General features: G+C 43.9%; 1 protein-coding gene across 1 annotated transcript in view; it reads right to left on the bottom strand.

Moving 5' to 3' along the window:
* Nucleotides 1-20,599, bottom strand: part of SLC14A2 (solute carrier family 14 member 2) — a gene marked incomplete at its 3' end in the record, with an annotated part of 328,265 nt that overhangs the window by 26,710 nt on the left and 280,956 nt on the right. Inside the window, exons 5-10 of the mRNA XM_083883166.1 lie at nt 9,582-9,773; nt 7,435-7,624; nt 6,899-7,027; nt 4,382-4,574; nt 2,643-2,790; nt 1,020-1,154 (exon numbers count right to left, since the gene is read on the bottom strand). Coding sequence (XP_083739292.1) covers nt 1,020-1,154; nt 2,643-2,790; nt 4,382-4,574; nt 6,899-7,027; nt 7,435-7,624; nt 9,582-9,747 — 961 coding nt within the window. The 5' untranslated portion in view covers nt 9,748-9,773. The remainder of the gene's footprint in view (nt 1-1,019; nt 1,155-2,642; nt 2,791-4,381; nt 4,575-6,898; nt 7,028-7,434; nt 7,625-9,581; nt 9,774-20,599) is intronic.

Below are 20,599 nucleotides of genomic sequence, written 5' to 3'. Positions count from 1 at the left end.
ATCAGAGAAAAATTTCTTCACAGAAAGGTTGTCCAGCCCTGGCTGGACATGCCTGGGGCAGTGGTGGTGTTCCCATCCCTGGAGGGCTTGGCAGCTGCGTGGATGTGGCATCTGGGGGCACGGGTTAGTAGTGGTTTTGGCAGGGCTGGGGAATGGTTGGACTTGATCTTGGGGGTATTGTCCAACACAAATGATTCTGTGCCTACATTTTTTCCTATCTGCTCTGTAGAGGTGGATGGTGAATGAAGAACATGGTTTTATCAAGATGAAGTGATGGTAGCATTTCTTTTATCTTTGATTTATTTTAATTTGGCATGATCTGACTCACATGCAGTCAATGGGAATTGCAGAAATTCTCCAGCAATGCTAGACTTCAGAAATTCTCTGCCCTGTGGCTTCATACCACAACCAGTTACAAAGGGGTCTCCTTGTCCCAGGACACCAGGGAGGGCAGAACAGGAGGCAATGTCAGGCACCCAAGTCAAGGAAGGAAAAGCTACTGAGAAATCCAGAAACTGAGCTCAGGACACTGAGATAAAGATAATAGGAGCCTAGGCATATCTTTGCAGGAATCTCTTAAATGGGAAATTTTTTTCCTTAAACTGTTCCCATAGTGCCTGGTTTTGGCTGCTGTTGGATGTGGGGTCTTTGGGTAGATGGATTTTAAACTGACCTGGTGCAACAGCTCCCTTCTTATGACACATTTCCCCCAGTGATACATACAATTATGAAAAGGCTGCTTCCATTAATCTGTTGAGTTGCTAACTTGTTAAACATGCTCATGGGTTAACTTGTGCTCATTTCACAAACAGTACTTCCACCCTTTGGAGATGTTTCCATGTTGTCAGGATCTAAAGCTATTCTCTCTGTACTTGCACAATCAAGCCCAATGCTGATGCCATCAGAGCACAGTGCCTACTTTTGGGATGACAGAGTGATGGCTGGCTCTAAACCTGTGCTTCTCATAAGCTGCCCACCTGCACAAATTTTTGCCTTCCCTTTGTGTAAAAGATACTCACCACAGGCAAGTGACAGCAAATGTGTCTGCCAGGTCAGGGCGTAGAACATGCCTCCGATGGCGATGCAGGCCAGGGCACAGTTGTAGTTGTGTAAGCCAAGGTAGATGCTGTCAAATGGGGATGCAATGCTCAGAGCTGCAAGACAAAGGGCAAGGCTGTGAGGTCAGGTGTGAGAGGAATCTGCAGGAGGAATCTGTCATCTCTTCCTCATAACATGAAGATGGGTTTGTCTGTTCTCACACAAGCATATGCTGAAAAAGAAGGATGTCAAAGGAGGCTCATTATTTTGGAGCTCTTATAATGTCCCTGTAGTGGAATTTGGCCCAGTCTCAAAGGTTTCATTCAGACAAAACTTCCTGTGTATTCACTGAGTGTGTTGTATCCACACACACAGGTATAGGATCCAGCCAGGGTGTGGGAGAACCTTCTCATCTGAGTCTCCTCCTTGTAGAAAGCTGTGCTTACACACACTGTTTAAACCTCATACATATCCCAGTTTTGAATATCAGAGGCACAACTGCACATGTTTTGTGAGAGCAAGCAGAGTTTTCTGTTTTGACTTTGGGGGGATATAGTCTAGTTACTAGAGGTGGTCACTTCACCTGTGCAGTGGAAATTCTCCACGGGGATGGGAGCTGGGGATCTGCCCCAAATGTGACTTTTCAGAAACTTCTGCAGGATTTCTCACTGGCTTCAGGAGTACCGGAGAAAAGGAGAGCTCAATATGTAGTGCACAGGGCACTTTCCTGACACTTGTAATATTAATGCATTTCCTGCTATATTGTCCTCATCTGTCCTATGTTTTATCACCAGCATTCACCAGAAACTTTCCCTCTGACCTTTCCCTTCTAGATTGACTGTCACACCTGTACAAGACCTGCCATATGCTCTTAGCCATACAAATTGTGGATAGTTTTTTTTTTAAAACATGAATATAAGACAGCTGCATCTTGTAGAAAGTACTTCAGAGCACAGAGAACTTGTTGGATCACTGCCTTTTCCAAGGAGTCAAGACTTAGTCCACCATCGGTATTTATTAAAATCAGTCACTTAAGTGGCATTAATTTTGTCTAACCCCTAGGGTCTGCTTCATGTCTCTCAATATTGTTTCTCTCTGGTTAGTGGAGAGACAGGACATTTTTGGTGGCATTCATTTTGGTGTTTTGACAAATCCACAGCAGGACCAAGCAAACAGCATCCCTGAAAACTATTTCTCTTCCTTGGCTGATTAGTTCTGAGGCAGAACTAATGCTTTGCTTGTAGTCATCATGTAAAGCAGTTGTGGTGGCAAGAAATCAGTTCTGAAAGTCTTTCTCTCAGTTTCCTTATGATCTCCATGGGACTCATCACATCCAGTGGTTAGAGGGTTAAGTATGGTGGAACAAACCACCTGGTTGAGCTACAAATCTAACAAAATATGCAAAGATTAAAGAAAACCTGCTTCTGTTCTTGCCTGCACTGTGTTTTGTGACCTTTACTAAGAGCTTTCAAATTTAGAGGCAGTTTGAAAAATGAGAGTTGTTGCCCCAGCTACAGCCAAGCTAATGCAACTTCAAAGTCTGGACAAAATCTGGCTTGGATCAAGATACCTTGGTTGCAAAAGTGTTTTGGTTGATTTCTTACCTGCAAACATCCCCACGGTTGATCCAATTGCAGCATGTAAAAAAATCAGTGGGGAGGAGATGAGCAGAGCCACGAGGAAAATGCCTCCAGTCCAGGGGTTTCCACAACCATACACTTGACCAATACCAACTGGGATGGATTGTAAAAGCTGCAGCAGATTGCAGAAAACGGCTTGTTATTTATTTATTGTCTGTCTGTCTGTCTGTCCCTGAGAGACATAGCAGATATTTTGTCCAAGCTATTGGCTGAAAAAGGAAGGAAGAGTTGGACTCTGAGTACCTCATAGAATCCCAGAATGGTTTGAATTGGAAGGGACCTTAGAGATCACCTTGTTCCATGCCCTGCCAGGAGCAGAGACACCTTCTAGTATTCCAGGTTGCTACAAGTCCCATCCAGCCTGGCCTTGGACAATCCCAGGGATCCAGGGGCAGCCACACCTACTTTGAGTAACCTGTGTAGGACCCCACCACCCCCACAGGGAAGAGTTTTTTCCACAATATCTAATCTAAACCTACTCTCTTTTAAAATGAAGCCATTTCTCTTTGGGGAGGAATGGTTCCAAAGGTCCCTCCAGGCTCTTATAAGTAGTTTCCTTCCATTCTTCTAACATAATCTCTTAGGTAGGTCTTCCCAAAGCCTTCTCCTTTTCTAGGCTGCATAAACCCAGTTCTCCAAGCCTTTTTTAATAAAAGATGTGCTCCATCCCTCTGATCACCTTGCTGCCTCCTCTGGACTGGCTCCAGCAGCTCCATGTCCTTGTGCTGTTGGAGCCAGGGTTGGAGGCAGCTCTGCAGGTGGGGTCTCACCTGAGAACAGGGGCAGAGGGGCAGAATCCCCCCTCCCCTGCTGCCCATGATGTGGGGCCAGCCCAGGGCACAGGTGGGTCGGGGCTGGGGCAGGTCCAGCTCTCACCCACAGCACCCCCAGGTCCTTCTCCCAGGGCTGCTCCCTCTGCTTATCCCCAGCCTGGACTGATCCTGGACGTTGCCCTGACCTGGGTGCAGCTCCAGCACTTGGCCTTGTTAAACTTCATGAGATTCCCATGGGCCACTGTCCAGCCTGTAGAGGTCCCTCTGGATGTCATCCCATCCTCCAGGTATGCCAACTGCACCTCTCAGTTTGGTGCCATCTGCCAATTAACTGAGGGTGGTCTTGAACCCTCTATCTGTGTCATTAATGAAGATATTCAATAAGACTGGTGCCCATATGGACCCTGAGGGACACCTGTCCCTGATATCCACTGGGACCCTGCACAATCCTCTAGATCAATTACCCTTTTCTCCTTTGGGAAGGTGACCCTCCAGAGCCAGAGCTAGACATGAGGGGACTGGGTATAAATGAGTTTCTGTCAATTTGAAATCCTGATGTTTACTCTGAATTTTCATATTGTCACTGACTGTGTTGCTGATGGTTCTTTAACCATATCTGGACAGCAGGAGACCAAATCCAGATGCCTGCTGGATGTACACTCAAGATTAGTTTTGGCACAACCCAAGTTTGAGTGGAATGAGAGGCTCAGGTTCTTGGCTCCCTAAGGCTCCACCAGCCTTTCTGCTGGATCAGCCAGGACTGTCCTTGGGGATTCTGTGGCACTGCTGTGTTTGCACTGAACCAACCCATGTACTTCTCTGAATTGCTCCTGAGTCATTCTGACCCACATGAAAGTGTCACCTAGAGGTGAACCCCTTCATGCTCACCTTTTCAGTGAAATACCATAAACCTGCTGGTGCGAAGCTTACCAGGGGCACATTGATGTCAGACCAGGTGATATTGGGCACTGCAGCTACAGGCTTGATGAGGGTTGTGGGGAAGAAGGGGTTGTAGTGTCCTGTGGCTGCCAGGTACAAGGTCACCGCGATGTTGAAGGGCAGAGTGAAAACAGGAAGGTCCCATTTGCTGAAGATGGATCCCAGAGCACTGGACAGGACTGGGCTGAGACCAGAAGAAATACAATTATAACTTGTTCATCACAACTTATAGTGGTGAGACAGCCTGCCCCTTTGGTCACAAAATGGTAATTTTGGCAAATAAAGGCCCATACATTTCCCTGTAGTAATGCCAGGTGGTGAATACCTTAATATCTTAATCTGCATCAAACAAAGATTTATCAAAAGCTGTTAATCTTTCTGAAAAATATAATCTCACATTCATGTATGCATCCAATACAGCATTTGGGCACGGTCAGAGACAGGCAATCTGACTTACTATTCAAATTTAAATTCTGAACAAGAAGCAGAAAAGGAAATTTTGGGAATGTCACATGAAGAACTGCATAGAACTTAAGATGGTCTAAAAAAGCTACTGTCTTGAGGTGGCAGGAGGGAGTTGGAAATTGCCCAATTTACTTTTTTTGCCTTTTCTTTTGTTTTGTTTCTGCTTAAACAGGGTATCAGGAGATGGCTCTGGAAGAGAACTAAAGCAGAAGAAGTGATCAAAGGGGGTGAAAAATTTTCCATTAAGAAAAATGGAAATATTTACTATGTTAGGCACTATTTTTGGGGACTGTGAGGCCCAACAGAATGTAAGGTGAAACCACCATTGTAGCAGATCTGGGAAAAGTGTTGGTAGCAGACTTCTCTCAGACCTTAACTGATATCATTTTATGCTGCACAGGTACCATCCAAAATCATACAGAGTTTTCTGAAAACTGAGACTTGTTTTTAAATAGCTTGATTGAATATTTTTAGCACATATAATATTTGGAGTGAGACTCAGCCTAGAGTCAGAGCACAAAAAACCATGTAAACATTGAAATACCAGGCCTTTCTCAAAGTTCTTGTCTGTAGAATCTGGGATATAATCTTTGTTTTATCTGCTTTCCTCAGGACATTTCCCCTTGATTGCCACTTGAAGTGTGTGTCCTACATGAAGGACTTTATGGAAGCATATTCTCAAGGTAATATATGATTTTTATGGGCCTCAGAAAGCTCAAGGAAGAGAAGAAATGGCCACTCTTTAGTGCAAATGGCCTGTGTTCTCCTTCCAGCTAAACTCTTCTGCTAGAGGTGAGCTGAATAGCTCTTATGGGCTACTCCAAATAGCAGTGAACATTGCAGTTTATAAAAAATCAATTTAAAGAATTTAATTTTTCAAGGAACATAATTTGAGCCCTAGAAGGTCATTAAGCTGGTTATAATAAAAAAAAAAAGACCCCATCCAAATTATTTGACATTTCAAAAGCAACATCTTATGTCCTGCTGTATAGATTCTATCAATGGGAAAAATGCTTTGTTCTTCCTTTGTAATCTCAGATGAAGCCTATTCTTTTTTTGACAAGTTTGGTTCCCAAAGGAGTTTACAGATTTCCTTGCTTGCAGCTGTAGGAAAAAAATAAAAAATCAGTACTTCAGTGAAAATGGTGTCCTAATTTCTGTGCTGAAATACAAAGCTTCTGTCACTTACACATCTTGTCAGGAAAAAAGGAAACAGTTAAATATATGCTGACTTCTAAAGCTGAAAGTCAAAGTGTCGGTTAAAAAAATCACCGATGTGTCTGATTTTAAAATATTTCAGCTCTGCCCTCAAGAACTAAACAATGAAGAAAATTTTGAACAAAAGGCCTCAAGGAATGCTGGCAGATAAGACAAACTAAACATTCTTGCAACATATCCTGGGTTTTGATAGATTGTTATAAGATGACCTTTTCTAAGAATGATTAAAGAAATGAAATATAAAACAAATCTGATCTTAAAAGCAGTGAAAATTCAATAATGGCTTGCATCTTCCTGTTACAGTGATTAAAATATGACTATTAATTAATTTCAGTTAAGGCTGTTAAACAGATTCTGCAGGGCTGTTCAGACCCATATTTAAAAATGGCAAAATTTTATCCTGGAAGGACATAGTCTGTCCTTTGGAGCCACTTGGAGGAATTAATTTTGCTCATGACTGGTTGCATATCTGAGATTGAATTCAGCCCCAGGATGAGCACAGGGTTGATTTAGGTCCTGGGTGAGGAGGAAGCATTGTTTTGTTGGGTGCAGGGACCTCCAACCCGTGTGTGTCCTGCTGCTGAGGGCAATTTTTAGAGGGTTGTGGTGTGGCTGTTTTGCCTGTGTGCTATAATCAGTGTTTCTGTGCCCTCACCTCCTACCATGTCCCCTACAAACAGCTCTGTGTGTCAACAAACATAACCCTCCAGGGACATCAAGCCTAGAGTTACTGGTGTAGGGCAGAGGGAGCCTCAGTGTTCCTGAGCTTTTTGTAGCCAGACCCATCCTTCTAGAATTGTCCCTAGGAGGAGCAGTGGCACTTACCAGGCCATTGATATCACTGCCACAGGGGGGAGAAGCCACCAGTAGTAATCCCCTTTGTCAGAGTAGACGGCCATGAGCAGGCCCACCAGGATCCCGTTGTAGCCGTGCAGCCCAGCTGCGATGGATGGCCTGTGATGGAAACAATAGTGAGATGGAAAGCTTTGCTGAATGTGGGCCATCACTGGGATCCACTGGAATGCAATTTGTATGTGCCTCGCTCCCGGTGAAGGGATGCAAATGCAGTGAGATTACTGCCTTGCACTGGTGTGTGGAAGGGGAAAGTTTGGATGTTGGAGGGGAATCCTTGTGACTCAAAGGACCTACATGGTTGTCAGGATGGCTGTGAGAGAGAAAGAACTGTCTGTTTTCAGAACGACCAACAGTCGCATGAACAGGCCAGCTTTTTTTGGGCCACAGCTGTGTTTTCACCTGAGTCTTCTGTCTCTAACAAGGGGCAGTGACCCATCAGTGGGCCCCAAATAATATCACAACCATGAACTTTTATTAAGTGCATGAGGACAGGAGGTGCCACCTACCTGTCCTGACTGAGGGCCAGCGCAGTTAACGTGGACACAGTGGTTCCAGTGCAGCCTGTGAGCATCCACCAGGGGCTCTGGATGAAAAGCCCCACTAAAATGATCAGCCCGCTGAGAGGGTTGTTGACAAACATCACCTGAGAGGTCCCTCGCAAGATCCAGTCCACCAGCTGAACAATTAAAGGCTTCTCTGGAGGAGATCAAAGAAAAACACTGTTATAAAGGCATCATTTTAGCAAAGCACAAATCTCTGCAGCCCCTTTCTGGGCACAGAACAGAGGTGAAATATTAAAGTTCTGTAAAACAACTCTCTGACTGATTGTTATCTCTATATACTTTGCATCTGGCACTTGAGAACTAATACGGATGGACTGGGCACTGCTACAGAATTCATGGAGGGGCAGACAAACAAATGATTTATTTATGGTGGTGAGAGAATAGTCAAAGGATTAGTTGTGTGGTAGATTGCTTTGGATTCTGCTATAAATTCAATAAGGAGACAGACTCTTTTTGGTGTATGATTCAAATGCAGATGGGGACTCTGAAAATACTTTGTACATATATAGGAAAATATAAAAAGGAAACAATTTTGCTGTTTTAGGAAGAAAATCAGCAACTCTGAACATGGAAGTATGGTGTATATAGGAGATGGGGTCAAAGGTTTCCAGAAAGTATTTTGAGAGCTAAAGAACCTAAATTAGAAAGCAGTAATTATAGCTTGGACTGTACTCAGGGCAAAGAGGCATTTCCAGAGGACAAAGAGTTATTGCTCTTTAGAGAAGGTTATTGAACTTGGGCAGAGTAAACAGACACCAAGCACAGATATCTCAAGTGAGTGCAGGGGGGAGGTGGGATGAGGGCACTGCAATAACTTTTTGCAGCTGGTTCTCCTACTGCAAATTGACTTGAGTTTTTCTTCTCCCTCTCTTCTGGGAGAACTGCAACCATTTCTGAACTACTGTGTGTTATGAAAGGATGATGCAAGGAGAATGGATGGGAAAGGGGAGCTGCTTGCTTTACATATGTTCAGATGTTCATGCAATGTACATATGCAGCTTTTATCTTCAAGATTTGAAATTAATCATCTTAATTTGATTGTTAATCAGATGCAGTGTCAGGTGCCACGGCACTTTCTGAATGTGGGCAATGACTTATTCCTAAGAACTCCTTCCAGGCAGGGTTAAGAAGGAGAAACAAGACAGAAAAGGAGGAGGAAGGAGTTCTTTAGAGGAAAATGACCAGGCTTGTCTGAACTAATTTTAATTAATATTTGGAGCTGAACTATGCAACAGGTATCAGCAATACACTTAGTTTCAGACATAAGTATTAGCTGTAAAAATTCAGATATAACCAGAGGACAGTGGCCAAATCTTCCCAGAACATTGAGTAGAGAAAAGCTGTCTACAATGTCTACAATGCATGAACCACTGGAGTAAAGTGAAAGCAGCAGGAGGTATTCCCCTGTGTCTGGGGATCACATTGCCTGACTGTAAATGGATGTTTCCTATTTCTCTCTCATTACTGGTGGTGTACTGCTAAAAACCCTAGCCTTGACAGAGGACCCAGTCTTACACAGCCTCTCAAACTCTCATCCCCAGTAATTACAGGTAGCTTGGACTGTCTGCTCATGTGTTGCTCCTGTCTGGACAGTGAACCTTTGAGATCAGTCTTGGCTTCTATTTTATGGTGTTGTAACACCCTCTCAGTGCTTATTGCTCCCCCAAGGCTGAAAACTCAAGAGCCTCTGCCTCTATCATGGGGCAATTCCCTGTCATCAGCCCACAGATAGATGGGAGACAGTGGCTGATCCAAGGCAGTTACAAATGAGACTCAACCCCAGCCCTGCTGTATGATTCTGGGCACTGCTATGTGAGACATGATGCCAATGACATGTAACTGATTAAGTGTGAAAGACATCTTAGGACTGTGCTGATTTTTTTTTTTTTTCTGAATTTTGCCTACTGCCATAGTGATTGCCAGAGGATGCAGTGAGATTGTCTTCCTGAGACAATTAAGCCAGAGTTTGTAATGAGCTTGGACCACGCTACTTCTCCTCTGCCTCAAAACCCACTTTCACACAGTGAAACACACTTCACTGGAAGTACTGTTGGCAATATGGATATCCCCAAACACATCCTTCTGCTTACTTTTCATCCACTCTCCATATTCTTTCATTTCTCCTGTGAGATAGCCAAAACCATGGTGGATCCAGTTTCCACTTCTCCACAGCAGGTCCTGGGCTCTTGGCGTCTCCTTCTTGTACAGTTCCCTCTCATTGGGATGCTTAGTCACAACAATCTCACCGAGCTCCATCCTCTTCTGGGTGATAGTAAAGGTAACTGTAAATCACAGAGACAATGTGTTAGAAAAACCTTTTATCAAAGACGGGATGTTTACAGAGAAGGGATCTGCTGGATCCTGGGAGTGGGAGTGCTGGGAGCTGGGAGTGGTGTGTGCTGTAGTGGTGTCTCCTCCCAGGGATGAGGACTAGACAGTGAGTGCCCTGCTGCTGTCATGGGGCTGTGGCACAGACACAGGGCTGCAGGGGGAAAGAGAGACTTGGTAAGGGTGATTTGCAGCATCCCACTCTCACTCTAGCTCCTGATGCAGCTTGTGACAAGCTGCTGGTTGGACATGAGACTTGACATTTGCCAAAAAAATGAGTAGCACCTGTGTGCTAACCTTGCTTGGCTGAGTGTAGCTACTTTGGCAGGTGCTGAGAAGGGAGCCTGCTGAAGTTTGTCTATTACTGAGCTGAAGGCAAGCAACGCAAATTGCCAGGAGAGCAGCAGAGAGTAGGGGATGAGAAAATAAAAGAGGAGAGGCTGAATATGTATCCTTTTTAATATTGTGAGTTGGCGCTTTTGTATATCACCAGGAATCTATGATACTCCTCATTCTGCATCTGCCTTTGACAGATCATTAAGTGCAACCTGTGGTAGCATCAAAGCACTGCACAGAAATCAGCATCCACATGTGGCTTTTGACAAGGACAAGAGCATTGGCTCGTGGCTGTGTGCTCCTTAGTTAGCAGGTGAATATTCAGCAGGAGTAGGGGTTTATTAATCTTCCAGTTACAGTTGCAGGGCTTTGCTCATTAAAAAGTCTATTACTATATAAACCTTAAAGAGAAAATAGACAAATACAGTGCACTGCAGCCTGGTGACCTACACCGCAGGTCACACTCTTAAAATTGCATCCCAGCTACTTCAGGAAGCCTGGCATCAGCTGTGGGGTTTGCTCTGGTGATTTTGATACAGTGTGGCTGGGTTTCTTCTAGGTACTGCCCGAAAGCGGACTGTGCTGTGAAGGGCTTGCCCCCTGTTTTGTGGAATATGGGCACTATCTTCCGGTGGGAGCCTGTTTGTGGGTGGCTCAGAGAGACTGGCTGTCAGCGCTGGAGCCTGTAGCGGCAGCAGGGAGGGATGCTTGGCTGCAGGAAAGGCTGCTTTGCAGAGAAGAACACTGACAGGAAGATGGCAAAAATACTGTGACTCAAAATGCTCTCAGAAGAAAGTCCTTGAGCAACAAAAGCCGATTTCCCTCTGTCCCTGGCAGCACGTTGCTGAGTGCAGCCCACGCGCTGCGCGGCACCGGTTTCCCAGTGCTCTGGCTCTCTCTGCCGGCAGCTCTTCCCCACGGCAGCCAAGAGCCTTTGGGGCCACCTTCACCATCGGCCCCAGCCTGGGGAGAGCTGCACCAGCGGGACAGGCTGCTGCGTGAAGCCCTATTAACAAAACCTAAGCGTCACCCCTTTTGTTTGAGCCTAATGGAGCATAATTATAGAAGGTGTTAAATGATCTAAGACAACAACAAGAACAACACAATAAACAACAAAACAACAAAACAACAACAATAATTTGTGATTGTGCAAGGAATAGATGCCTGCAAACCTTGAATCAGATAATCAGGGATTGGTTTAGGTGGGAAGGAACCTTAAAACCCATCTCACTCCTTGTCATGGGCAGGGACACTTTACACTATCCCAGGTTGCTCCAAGACCCATCCAGCCTGGCCTTGGACACTTCCAGGGATCCAGGAGCTGCCACAGCTTCTGTAGGCAACCTGTATCACAGTCTCACAGCCAAGACTTTTTTCCTTATATCTAACCTAAATCTCCCCTGTTTTAGTTTAAAATCATTCCCCCCTTTCTTGTCCTTCCATGCCTTGTCTTAAGTTCCTCTCCAGCTCTCCTGGAACCCCTTTAGGCCCTGGCAGGGGCTCTGAGGTCTCCCTTGTGCAGGTGAACACCCCCAGCTCTCCCAGCCTGGCTCCAGAGCAGAGAGGCTCCTTGCCCAGGGGTGTTTCATGGGGTTGTTGACAGGGAGGTTTTGAGGTTCTGCAAAGCTGTGGTCAGTGCAGGAACAAACAAGGAGCAAAATAAGAGATGGGGTGATTTTATTATCCTTCTTTGTTTTCTGATCTGTAATCTCATCCTGGCTAGAAGCTGAGCCCAGCTCCTGATTTCAGTTTAAGGCAGCCTTGGTGGCTGTCATTTTTTTGCAATTCCTTGTAGCTGGCCAGGAAGACTTTGGTGTAGGGAACATTGAGCTGGAGTTCCCCTTCTCCTCTCATATGTCCTCTAGGCTGAGGAAATTTGCAGTGGTTAGATAGTGGGAATTTACATCCCTCTGAGGTAGGAAGAGACCAGCTCCTACTGGAAAACAAGATATTCATGCCTGGTTGCACCCCATGAGCACTGGGCTTTGTAAGATGCACAATTTCCTTGAGTGTAACTCTGGGTGCTTTCAGGTGGAAGTCAAGCCATCTGAGCCCACAACTGCCAACAGAAAGTTCCTGCTATTCCCATAGACAGCTCAACCTGAGTACTCTAGTAAGGCACCTAATTTTTAGGAGAGACACAAGGTCTGAAGGCAACAGCACAAATAGAGAAGACACTCCAGAGCAATGCCAGACCAGCACCTGGCCGTCACTGAGGCTGCTACAGAGGTTCACAGTCATATTTAGCAATCGATCTGGTAACAGAGATAACTCTCTGGTGAACACTGGAACAGGCTGCCCAGGGCAGTGGTGGAATCATCATCCCTAGAAGTGATCAAAAACTGTGTGAATGTGACATCTGGGGACATGGGTTACTGGTGGCCTTGGCAGTATTTGGTTATTGTTGGACTTAATGGTCTTAGAGTGCTTTTCCAACTTAAACAATTCTATGCTTCTGTGATCCTATTCCACTTTGTCTGCTTTGTTTATTTGCTCATGTTCTCCCTAAAGTGTTTTCTAAAGGATTCCAAGGTGGGCTCAGAGAGCTGCTCTGGATCCATGTAAAGGAGATTGGAACATGTCTTACAGTCTTGAAGTTTAGGCATGCATCAATAAAAAAATGTTTTTTTCCCTTTGCTGTGAACAGTAACCATGACGAGCTGTGCAGTACAGCCGTTACCAGCAGGAACAATAAATGCCAAGGGGTTGTGTCTAAGTCATCACAACACCTTATGCTCATTTTAAACCACACCAGGAAAATCTTATGCTTGTTTTAAACCACACCAGGAAAAATTACTTGGGGGTTTTACAAAGCAGAAACATGACTTCAGAGCTCCTAAACCCTGTGCTTACAAGGCTGCCCAGCTCAATTCCCTCTGAAACTGAGATGTGGGACCTGTGTATTTTTAAAATTCTTGTCTTGCTCACATCATTTAACTGTCAGGGGTTAAGGGCAATGTCATCATATTAGACCCCTTTGCAGTCAATTTCTCTCTATGGAGAGAAACTAATATCTCCAGAGAGTGATTGATATCTCTTTTTCCTAACATACCTAGCTGAGTTGTGAAAAAGGGAAAAAAAAAAAAAAAGGTATTCTACTTCTCTTTTTCCACTGGCTGCAGAGGGAGCCCGGTGGCTGAGCTTTTAGAGGTCTGTTTACAGGCAAGGAAAGTTCCAACCCAAGAGACTTTGCCAAGGTCAACCTTGAAGTTTTTGGAAGTGGGATCTGTAGTCCCAGGTTAGTGCTTTTAAATCCCTGAGCCATCCGTAGCAGTCTACATCAAGTTAGGCATTGAAGTTCTGGGGATAAGAAACTCCCCCAAACTAGCCCCTTTTTATGACTCCTGTTTCTTTTCTTCTTATGGATTGGAAGGGAACGAATTCTCATCTTGGGTGGAGAACACTCACCCTTCTCAGATGACAAAGCAACTTGGGACATGGCTGGAGGAGAAGGCTGAAGAATTACCAAATTTTTGGGGAAAGAAGTAATGAAAAAAAACCCCAAAACAAACAAAAATGAAAAGAAAGAGATTTGGGGGTGCTGAAAGCTTCTGCAGTGCTGCAGTGGTGAATTGTGGGGCTTCACAAGCCCCCAAGGGGCTGCAATAGCTGGATGAGATCCTGGAGGGTTGTGATGCACACAGTGATCCATGCAGGATCATTTCACCCTGGAAAAAACCCATTTCTTTGAAGAGAACACCTGTCAGTCTATCAATGGGCTGGTGCTCTGTGGTACAGACTGCATGAATAACAGAGAAATCATTTGAACAATTATCTAATTAAGGCTAATGAGAGCCTGAATCACTTATGGCACACCTAGGGCTGATGAGGAATTCCTTGAGAAAGGGCCTTTTGTTAGCAAACACCAATTCATCAGTGTGGTAATGAGCAGTCCTGCTTATTAGGAACATTTTCCAGACTGCAGGGTAGTGCCAGGTGGTTGGGACTCACCTCCAGACCTACCTGTGCCTACTCATCCCCTAGCAGACAACTGCTGCAGCCTACTTTGAGGTGCAAGGTACTGACAACACAGAGATAGGTATTTTTAAAGCCTCCCAGATCAAGCTCTAGGTTTCTCTTTGACTTGTGCTGCTAAAGAAAATGTTCCCAGCATATCACCATCAAAAAGCCTTCAGTGATCTGGTGGCCTCATGCAAATTAAAAAAAAAACAACCCACCAATGTTTTGATCAAAACAGTGAGATGGCACATGACCAGCGTGATGGGTGATAACTAACACTTGAGCTAAAGATTCTACAGGGCTGCTGTTTGTGTTCAGCTTGGCCGTGTGCTAAGGTATCTGAAGCCAAGCCTGGATAAATTATCTTTTCCCTTCTGTGCTGAAAGCAGCCATCAGAAATGCTTTGACTTCAAGGGACGTGGCCTCACAAGGGTCTTGAAAAGAAACAGTTTGCAGAAGCACATTTCTCTCATAAGAAGCCATAAAGGAATAGAGAAGAAATACCATGTACAGGTAGAGGGAAGAACTTTGGGGTAGTGACAGAATGCTTGGCTGAGTTGTAATGACTTTACCAAGTGAGGCTCTACCAGGGATCAACCTGTGATGTTGAAAGCAAATTAATAAAACAGGGCATTTCAGAACAGTTGCTGAGGATGCATGCAAGAGCTTCTGAGAATAGGTACAAACCTCTTAGCCACAGACCTTTAAAATAAGAAAAAAAGAACAAAAAACCCAAACAAACAACCCAACAACAAAACACCCAAAATGAAAAAAAGGTGCTCAAGAGACCTTTTTTCCTATCACAGGCATTAAATGAAGCCACCTCCCACTGCAGTTCTATAATATGCATCAATAAAAAGCACAACTACAACAATTAGCAGTTGGAGTAGTTTAATGGGGCTAAATATGATTCTTTCATCCTTATTTAGATAAGTGGCTTTTACAGTGTGGTCTTGAAGTCTTTCTGTGCCTTCCTTTCTGAGTCTCTGTACTATGTAAAACAATACTTTGCTCCAAGGTGAAAGTTTACTACTTCTTTCCCCCTCTGCTGCAGCAGTATCTCCCACTCTACCAGAGTAGGCACAGAGTTTATTTAATGGATTTTATTGGTGTCTGTGGTAGAAGCTGTGCTGGCACCATTTGTATTTGGATTGTCTGTACACCCACAGTCACATACACACACATCTGTGTAACTGTGAAGGAGGAGGCTTTGGCTTCCTTACCACAGGTCTCCTGAATGGTGGTATTAGAAAGGGATTCATGGACTCATAAAATGGTTTGTGTTGAAAGGGACATTAAAGCTCATCCTGTCCCACCCCCTGCCATGGGCAGGGAGACTTTCCAGGCCTCGAACACTTCCAGGGACTGGGCAGCCACAGCTTCTCTGGGCAACCTGTGCCAGGGCCTCCCCACCCTCACAGGGAAGAACTTCTTTTTAATACCTTGATAACTCTAGTTCCATTCCTCTTAGCTCCCTATAACCATTTGAAGGCTAATTGTTATGTCTCCTTTCCATGGCTGATGTGGAATGATCAGTATCATTTCCAGGGAGACCACCCAGGTGTGTGGGACATCATCGTTGGGATGGGATGGATTTACTTCCAGAATTGTCTACCCCATCCTTGTAGGAACAAAGAAGGACTGCGATGGGACTCATGAGTGTTGGTGTGTGCAGTGTGAATGTCTGTACCTGAGCATCTTGCCTTGACTTCCCGTGAAAAGCTGGTCAATATATGCATCTAGAGCATGATTCATCTTCTCCCATCCTACACAGATGAATCATGTCCCAAATGCTGTCACATTTTCTGTCTATAATGGGAAAGACAGACAGCTCAGATGTACACAGCTGCACCATGTGTATGCAAGGAGAGGCGTGATGATTCTCAGCTAAATGACTGCCCTAAGGTTATTCAGGAAATCTGTAGCTCATTGGAGTATCAAACAAGTACACCTTCATGTTTGAACCAAGTGCCTCATACATGAAGAATTTTCAAAATGCTATCTGTTTTTTAATAATAAAAGTAGTCGGGTCAGGTAGATATTTTAGGACAAAAAAATTCTGTTTTCCCGCATATGGTTCCAGTTATAAAACCAGAGGGGAAAACAAATAGAGAAAATATGAAATATAAAAACCATAGCTTCTAAACAGAATGTTTTTCAAAGCTTTCCATGAGGTGTTGGCTGTTCGGCAAAGCAGACTGTAAAACAATTTTACAAGCCACATTTATTCTAAGAGCTGCACTTATTGAAGTACAATTCAAACTCTTGTTCTGCCGGCCAAGTTCCATAAATTAAACACTTGTCCAATAACACATACCTCTCCACTGTTTCTTTTTTGCTTTTTGTGTTTGTGTGTCTCTCTCACTACTCTTTTTTTTTTTTTTTTTTTTAATCCTTTGTAAATGGAAACAAAAAGGATTTGCTTGTTTTAGTAATGGATTTAAGAAGCAGAGAGCAGTAAAAGTAAAAATAAGATAAGGGAAAAGAAAACAGGTTAACAGACTAAAATGGAACTTTTGTTCCATTATTTTGCATCCTGCTGACACTGATTTAGGGTGAGGGCTAAATCTGTGGTGTGAAGGTGTGCGATGTCAAACTTTCAACTAAAGTTGTACATCTGGATATTATGAGAAACTAGCCTGGTGACCTGACAGCTAGGAAGGGAAGTTGGATGTGTGTCCTGCCTTCAGAGAGAACCCAGTATCCCTGCCTTCTCTCGAGTGTTATGGCCTTAGAAATGTGATATTGCCGTTCCCAGTTCGCCCTCCGGCTTGCTGGGCTCTGTGGTGATATCGTGAAGTTTTAGGCAGGTCTGGACCTGGGCAGAAGTGTGCTTATTTCAGAGATGGAGCTACTCACAATCAGTGGTAAGAAGGTGTTTATTCAGGGCGAAGGCTCAGGTGGTTAAAGCTCGAGTGTGTGTCTGAAAGTGGAGACCAGAGACAGTGATTTTCGGTCTCTCCTGCCCTTACCAACAGGGGTGTTACAGATGGAAATGAAGGAGGAGGGATTTAGGTACAGGGGGGCTTGACTTTGCCAAACAGAGGAAAAAGGGGTGTGGATGATACCCGAGGCCTCTCTGGCCATCTGGCCTGCTAGAGCCATCAAGTACGAGGGGTGTGCACCCAGATAAGATATAATAGATTCTTAACGACTGAAGCCAGGGCTATCAGAGACATACAGTGGGGATGGCCAGTGTTATTATGTGAGTTAATTACAGTGATCAAGGGAAGCAGGGTGTGTGGGGTAGGAAAAAAAATCTTACAGAAACTAATTAACAAAAATTATACAAAAATTAAAAACCCCAATTCCCCACCACTAAAATGTGACTGTCACCAAGACCAGCCCCTTCTTACAAGAGAGGAGACAGGGAAGTGTGAGATATTCTGTCTGATCTGGAGCAGGAATGGGCCTGCAGATATGTCAAGGAAAAACCCTGCCAGTAGTGCTCCTGGACCCACTGTGCCTTCCCTTTCCCACCTTTTTTCCTATTTTTCTGTGCTGTCACCCACCTTCAGCTCATACTGCTCTTTTGCTCAGTTTGGTCTAGAGTCTCATTTCCAGGCTGTGTCTAAACCTTGCAGATTCTTTCATTGAGTCATAAAGGTTGGAAAGAACCTCCAAGATCACAGAGTTCAAACTTTGATCAATCCCCACCTTGTCACCCAGACCAGAACACTGAATACCACGTCTGGCTTTTCCTTGGACACCTCTATGGGTGGGGACTCCATTGTTTAGCAACCTTTTCTGTGAAGAGTTGCTATGTCCTCTTGTCCTGTCGTATCACTTCTCCTTAAGCATAGGATCTGTCCTGGGGGTCACACCTGTCTTGTCATGTCAGCATCTTCCCAAATTACTTTGATGCGACCCCATGTCTTTCTCCTCTGCACCAACCATGAGCTGCCTGTCTTCATTTTCAGAGCTACTCACTGCTCTATCTCATCAGGAGGGAAAAATTAACTCCCACATCCTGTAACGCTGCCTCAACTTGTCAGAATTATTCTAAATATCCTCTCCTGTGGTGCAAAGCTTAGACATCCTAACACGAGCGTCAATGAAATGAATGCCTTCTGTAATTCAGAGAGTAGTGAGCTAGGAACAATACAGCAAGAACTGGGCAATATCTGCTTTCTTATTAATTCACAGTGAAAACTTGGGTAAGTCAGCTATCGGATGTCTCTCTTCAATTTAGAGGTGACCTCTTAAATGAGAATAAATCCTTTTAACTCACTGTAGTGATTGAGAGTCTCACTCTGTAAGGCTTGAGTGTGATGGACATGGGCAGCCAAAAATGAATCAGTTTGGAACTGCTAGAGAAATTACTGTTCTTTGTTGAGGGCTACTTTCTGCCAGGCTGAGATAGTAAAACTGATGTGTGTGAAAGAGAGGACAGGGAAGGAATTGTGCCTCAGGACATTTTAGTGTGGAAGAAGGCAGATTTAATTTAGCTTCTGCTGAAGGTGATTTTAGGCAGCCTGTTCATGTTGTAGTAAGGTTGGAAGCAGTCTTGGGGTCAGTTTAAAAGGCTAGGGAGAGACCAAAAAATGGTGGGGACATTAGATCCTTCAGAGGGGCAGTAGTTAAAGATGGTGATTTCTGCTTCAGTTGCCCACCCAGTCCACTAGAGCCCAAAGAGGGCTTTGAACAAGGAGGTTTTTCTGGTTTTCTATGTGGCTTCTTAGGTGGTATCATTTGGGTTTCTCATGCCAGGAAGCACTAAAGGCAAGGCAGGGTTGGAGCATCCCTGACTCCATCAGTGCTCTGCAAAGACAGGTGATCGGTGATCTGCAATCAATCTTGATTATGCTCCAAGACCAAATGGCTGATGTTAACATACACTTAAAAAAAAATGTTTTTAGAGAAACCTTGTTTATTCTATGCAAAATTGCCTTAAAAGGTTGTTAAACCTTTAAGCTCTTCATCTGGGGTTGGATATCCTGTACAAGCCTTGGGGAGTTGGCAAAACCCATTCATTTTGGTGTTAAGTACATTGCTGTTTTTTTCTAGCCTAGCTTAGCAAAGCTTTGCTTGTAAATATTTTAACTGCAAGTACAATCACATGGTGTCTGCTGTTCCTGGGCTGATCCAGCTGAATACTGGGCTATCTTTAGCAATGCAGGGTAAACCACAGGCTGTAAAGTGCTAGGTGCTGTTCACAGTGAATTAAAATGTCAGAGCATGGCCATTATTTGGTTAATCTTGGGACAAAGCACTCAACATTTTAATATGGTAACCGTAAAGGCATTTCTCCATATAGTTCACGTTGCTTGCTCTTTAATAGAAAGTTAATGGGGATTTTCTTTTTTAGATAGCAACAATTTATCATGTGTTTCCCTGGAAACTACAACATTGTGAACCTTCTTTGGAAACTCCATTGGGATTCCTGCAATGTTTTTGAGCATAATGAATGGTAAGTGTAAGGCAAACCCATTGAATCACTTTATTTTAAATTCTGGCAGAGACATAATTTCCCACAGTTCATAAACATTTACAAAAAAGGAGTTTACATGAAAAAAACCAGTTGTTTTTATCACTCAGATCAAAGAATACATTTATTTGGATGTATGGATGTGTTTTCTGCCAGCTTTTGATAAACTCTGGTGACAATCTTTAAGAGGCTTCACAGACGAGTGCAGAACCTTTGAAGTCTGTAGCTTTGCTCACCTGAAAACACAGACATCACTTCTGCTCTCTGTTCTGTGTGAGTCTGAAGTTTGCACTTCAAAGATTGTAAACGACAGGACAAATTTCCCGAGCTTCTGACTCCAGACTTATTGGAATAAAATGGTAAAGTGTGGCATGTTGCAGGATACTCAGGAGCAGGTTGGATGGGGCCTGGAGCAACCTAGTTTAGCAGCAGGTGCTCTGGTCCATGGGAGGGGGATTGGAACTAAAAGACGTTTAAGGTCCCTTCTAAATCAAACTTTTCAAGGATTCTCTAATTTGGGGTGTTGCCTCCACATCCCCATTGCAGCTAATCTTCTCTTGTGCCCTGGGATTGGTGTTTGTGCAGTGGAGAAATGGCCTTATGTCTTTTTGAAATGCAGTGCAAAGGATTCCCCTAATGCTAATAGTCTTTTCATCAGACCTGAGATGGGAGTGATGGAGAGGAGTGAGGGCTGCAGATAAAAAGTTATGTGATAGAGTCTTGCTGTCATCTCAGGTTTTATTCCTCTGTAGTTAATAAAACATCACTTATATAAGTGAGAGAAGGGTCGTATCCATCAGTCTCAGTGGAGCTGCTCTGGATTCTTGTTGTTGTACATAAAAAATATTTCTGGTGCTGTTTGCAAGTGGGGACTTGTTTACCAGAGGATTGAGTGTGGTTTCTCTTGCTCTTCTTTTTGTGAAGAGTTTTGAAGGAGTGTGTAGAGCAACGCACAGAAGTTTCTAACAAGAAGAAAATGAAAATGGCTGTGATATATATATATATATATATATATATATAAATTTACATCTTTCAAAATGTTTAATTTTGATTTAC

This window comes from Zosterops lateralis, assembly GCF_965231275.1.
Source record: "Zosterops lateralis genome assembly, chromosome: Z".
Taxonomy (NCBI): Eukaryota; Metazoa; Chordata; class Aves; order Passeriformes; family Zosteropidae; genus Zosterops; species Zosterops lateralis.
Note: the sequence above shows the minus strand (reverse complement) of the source record. Positions and strands in the feature narration are given on the sequence as shown.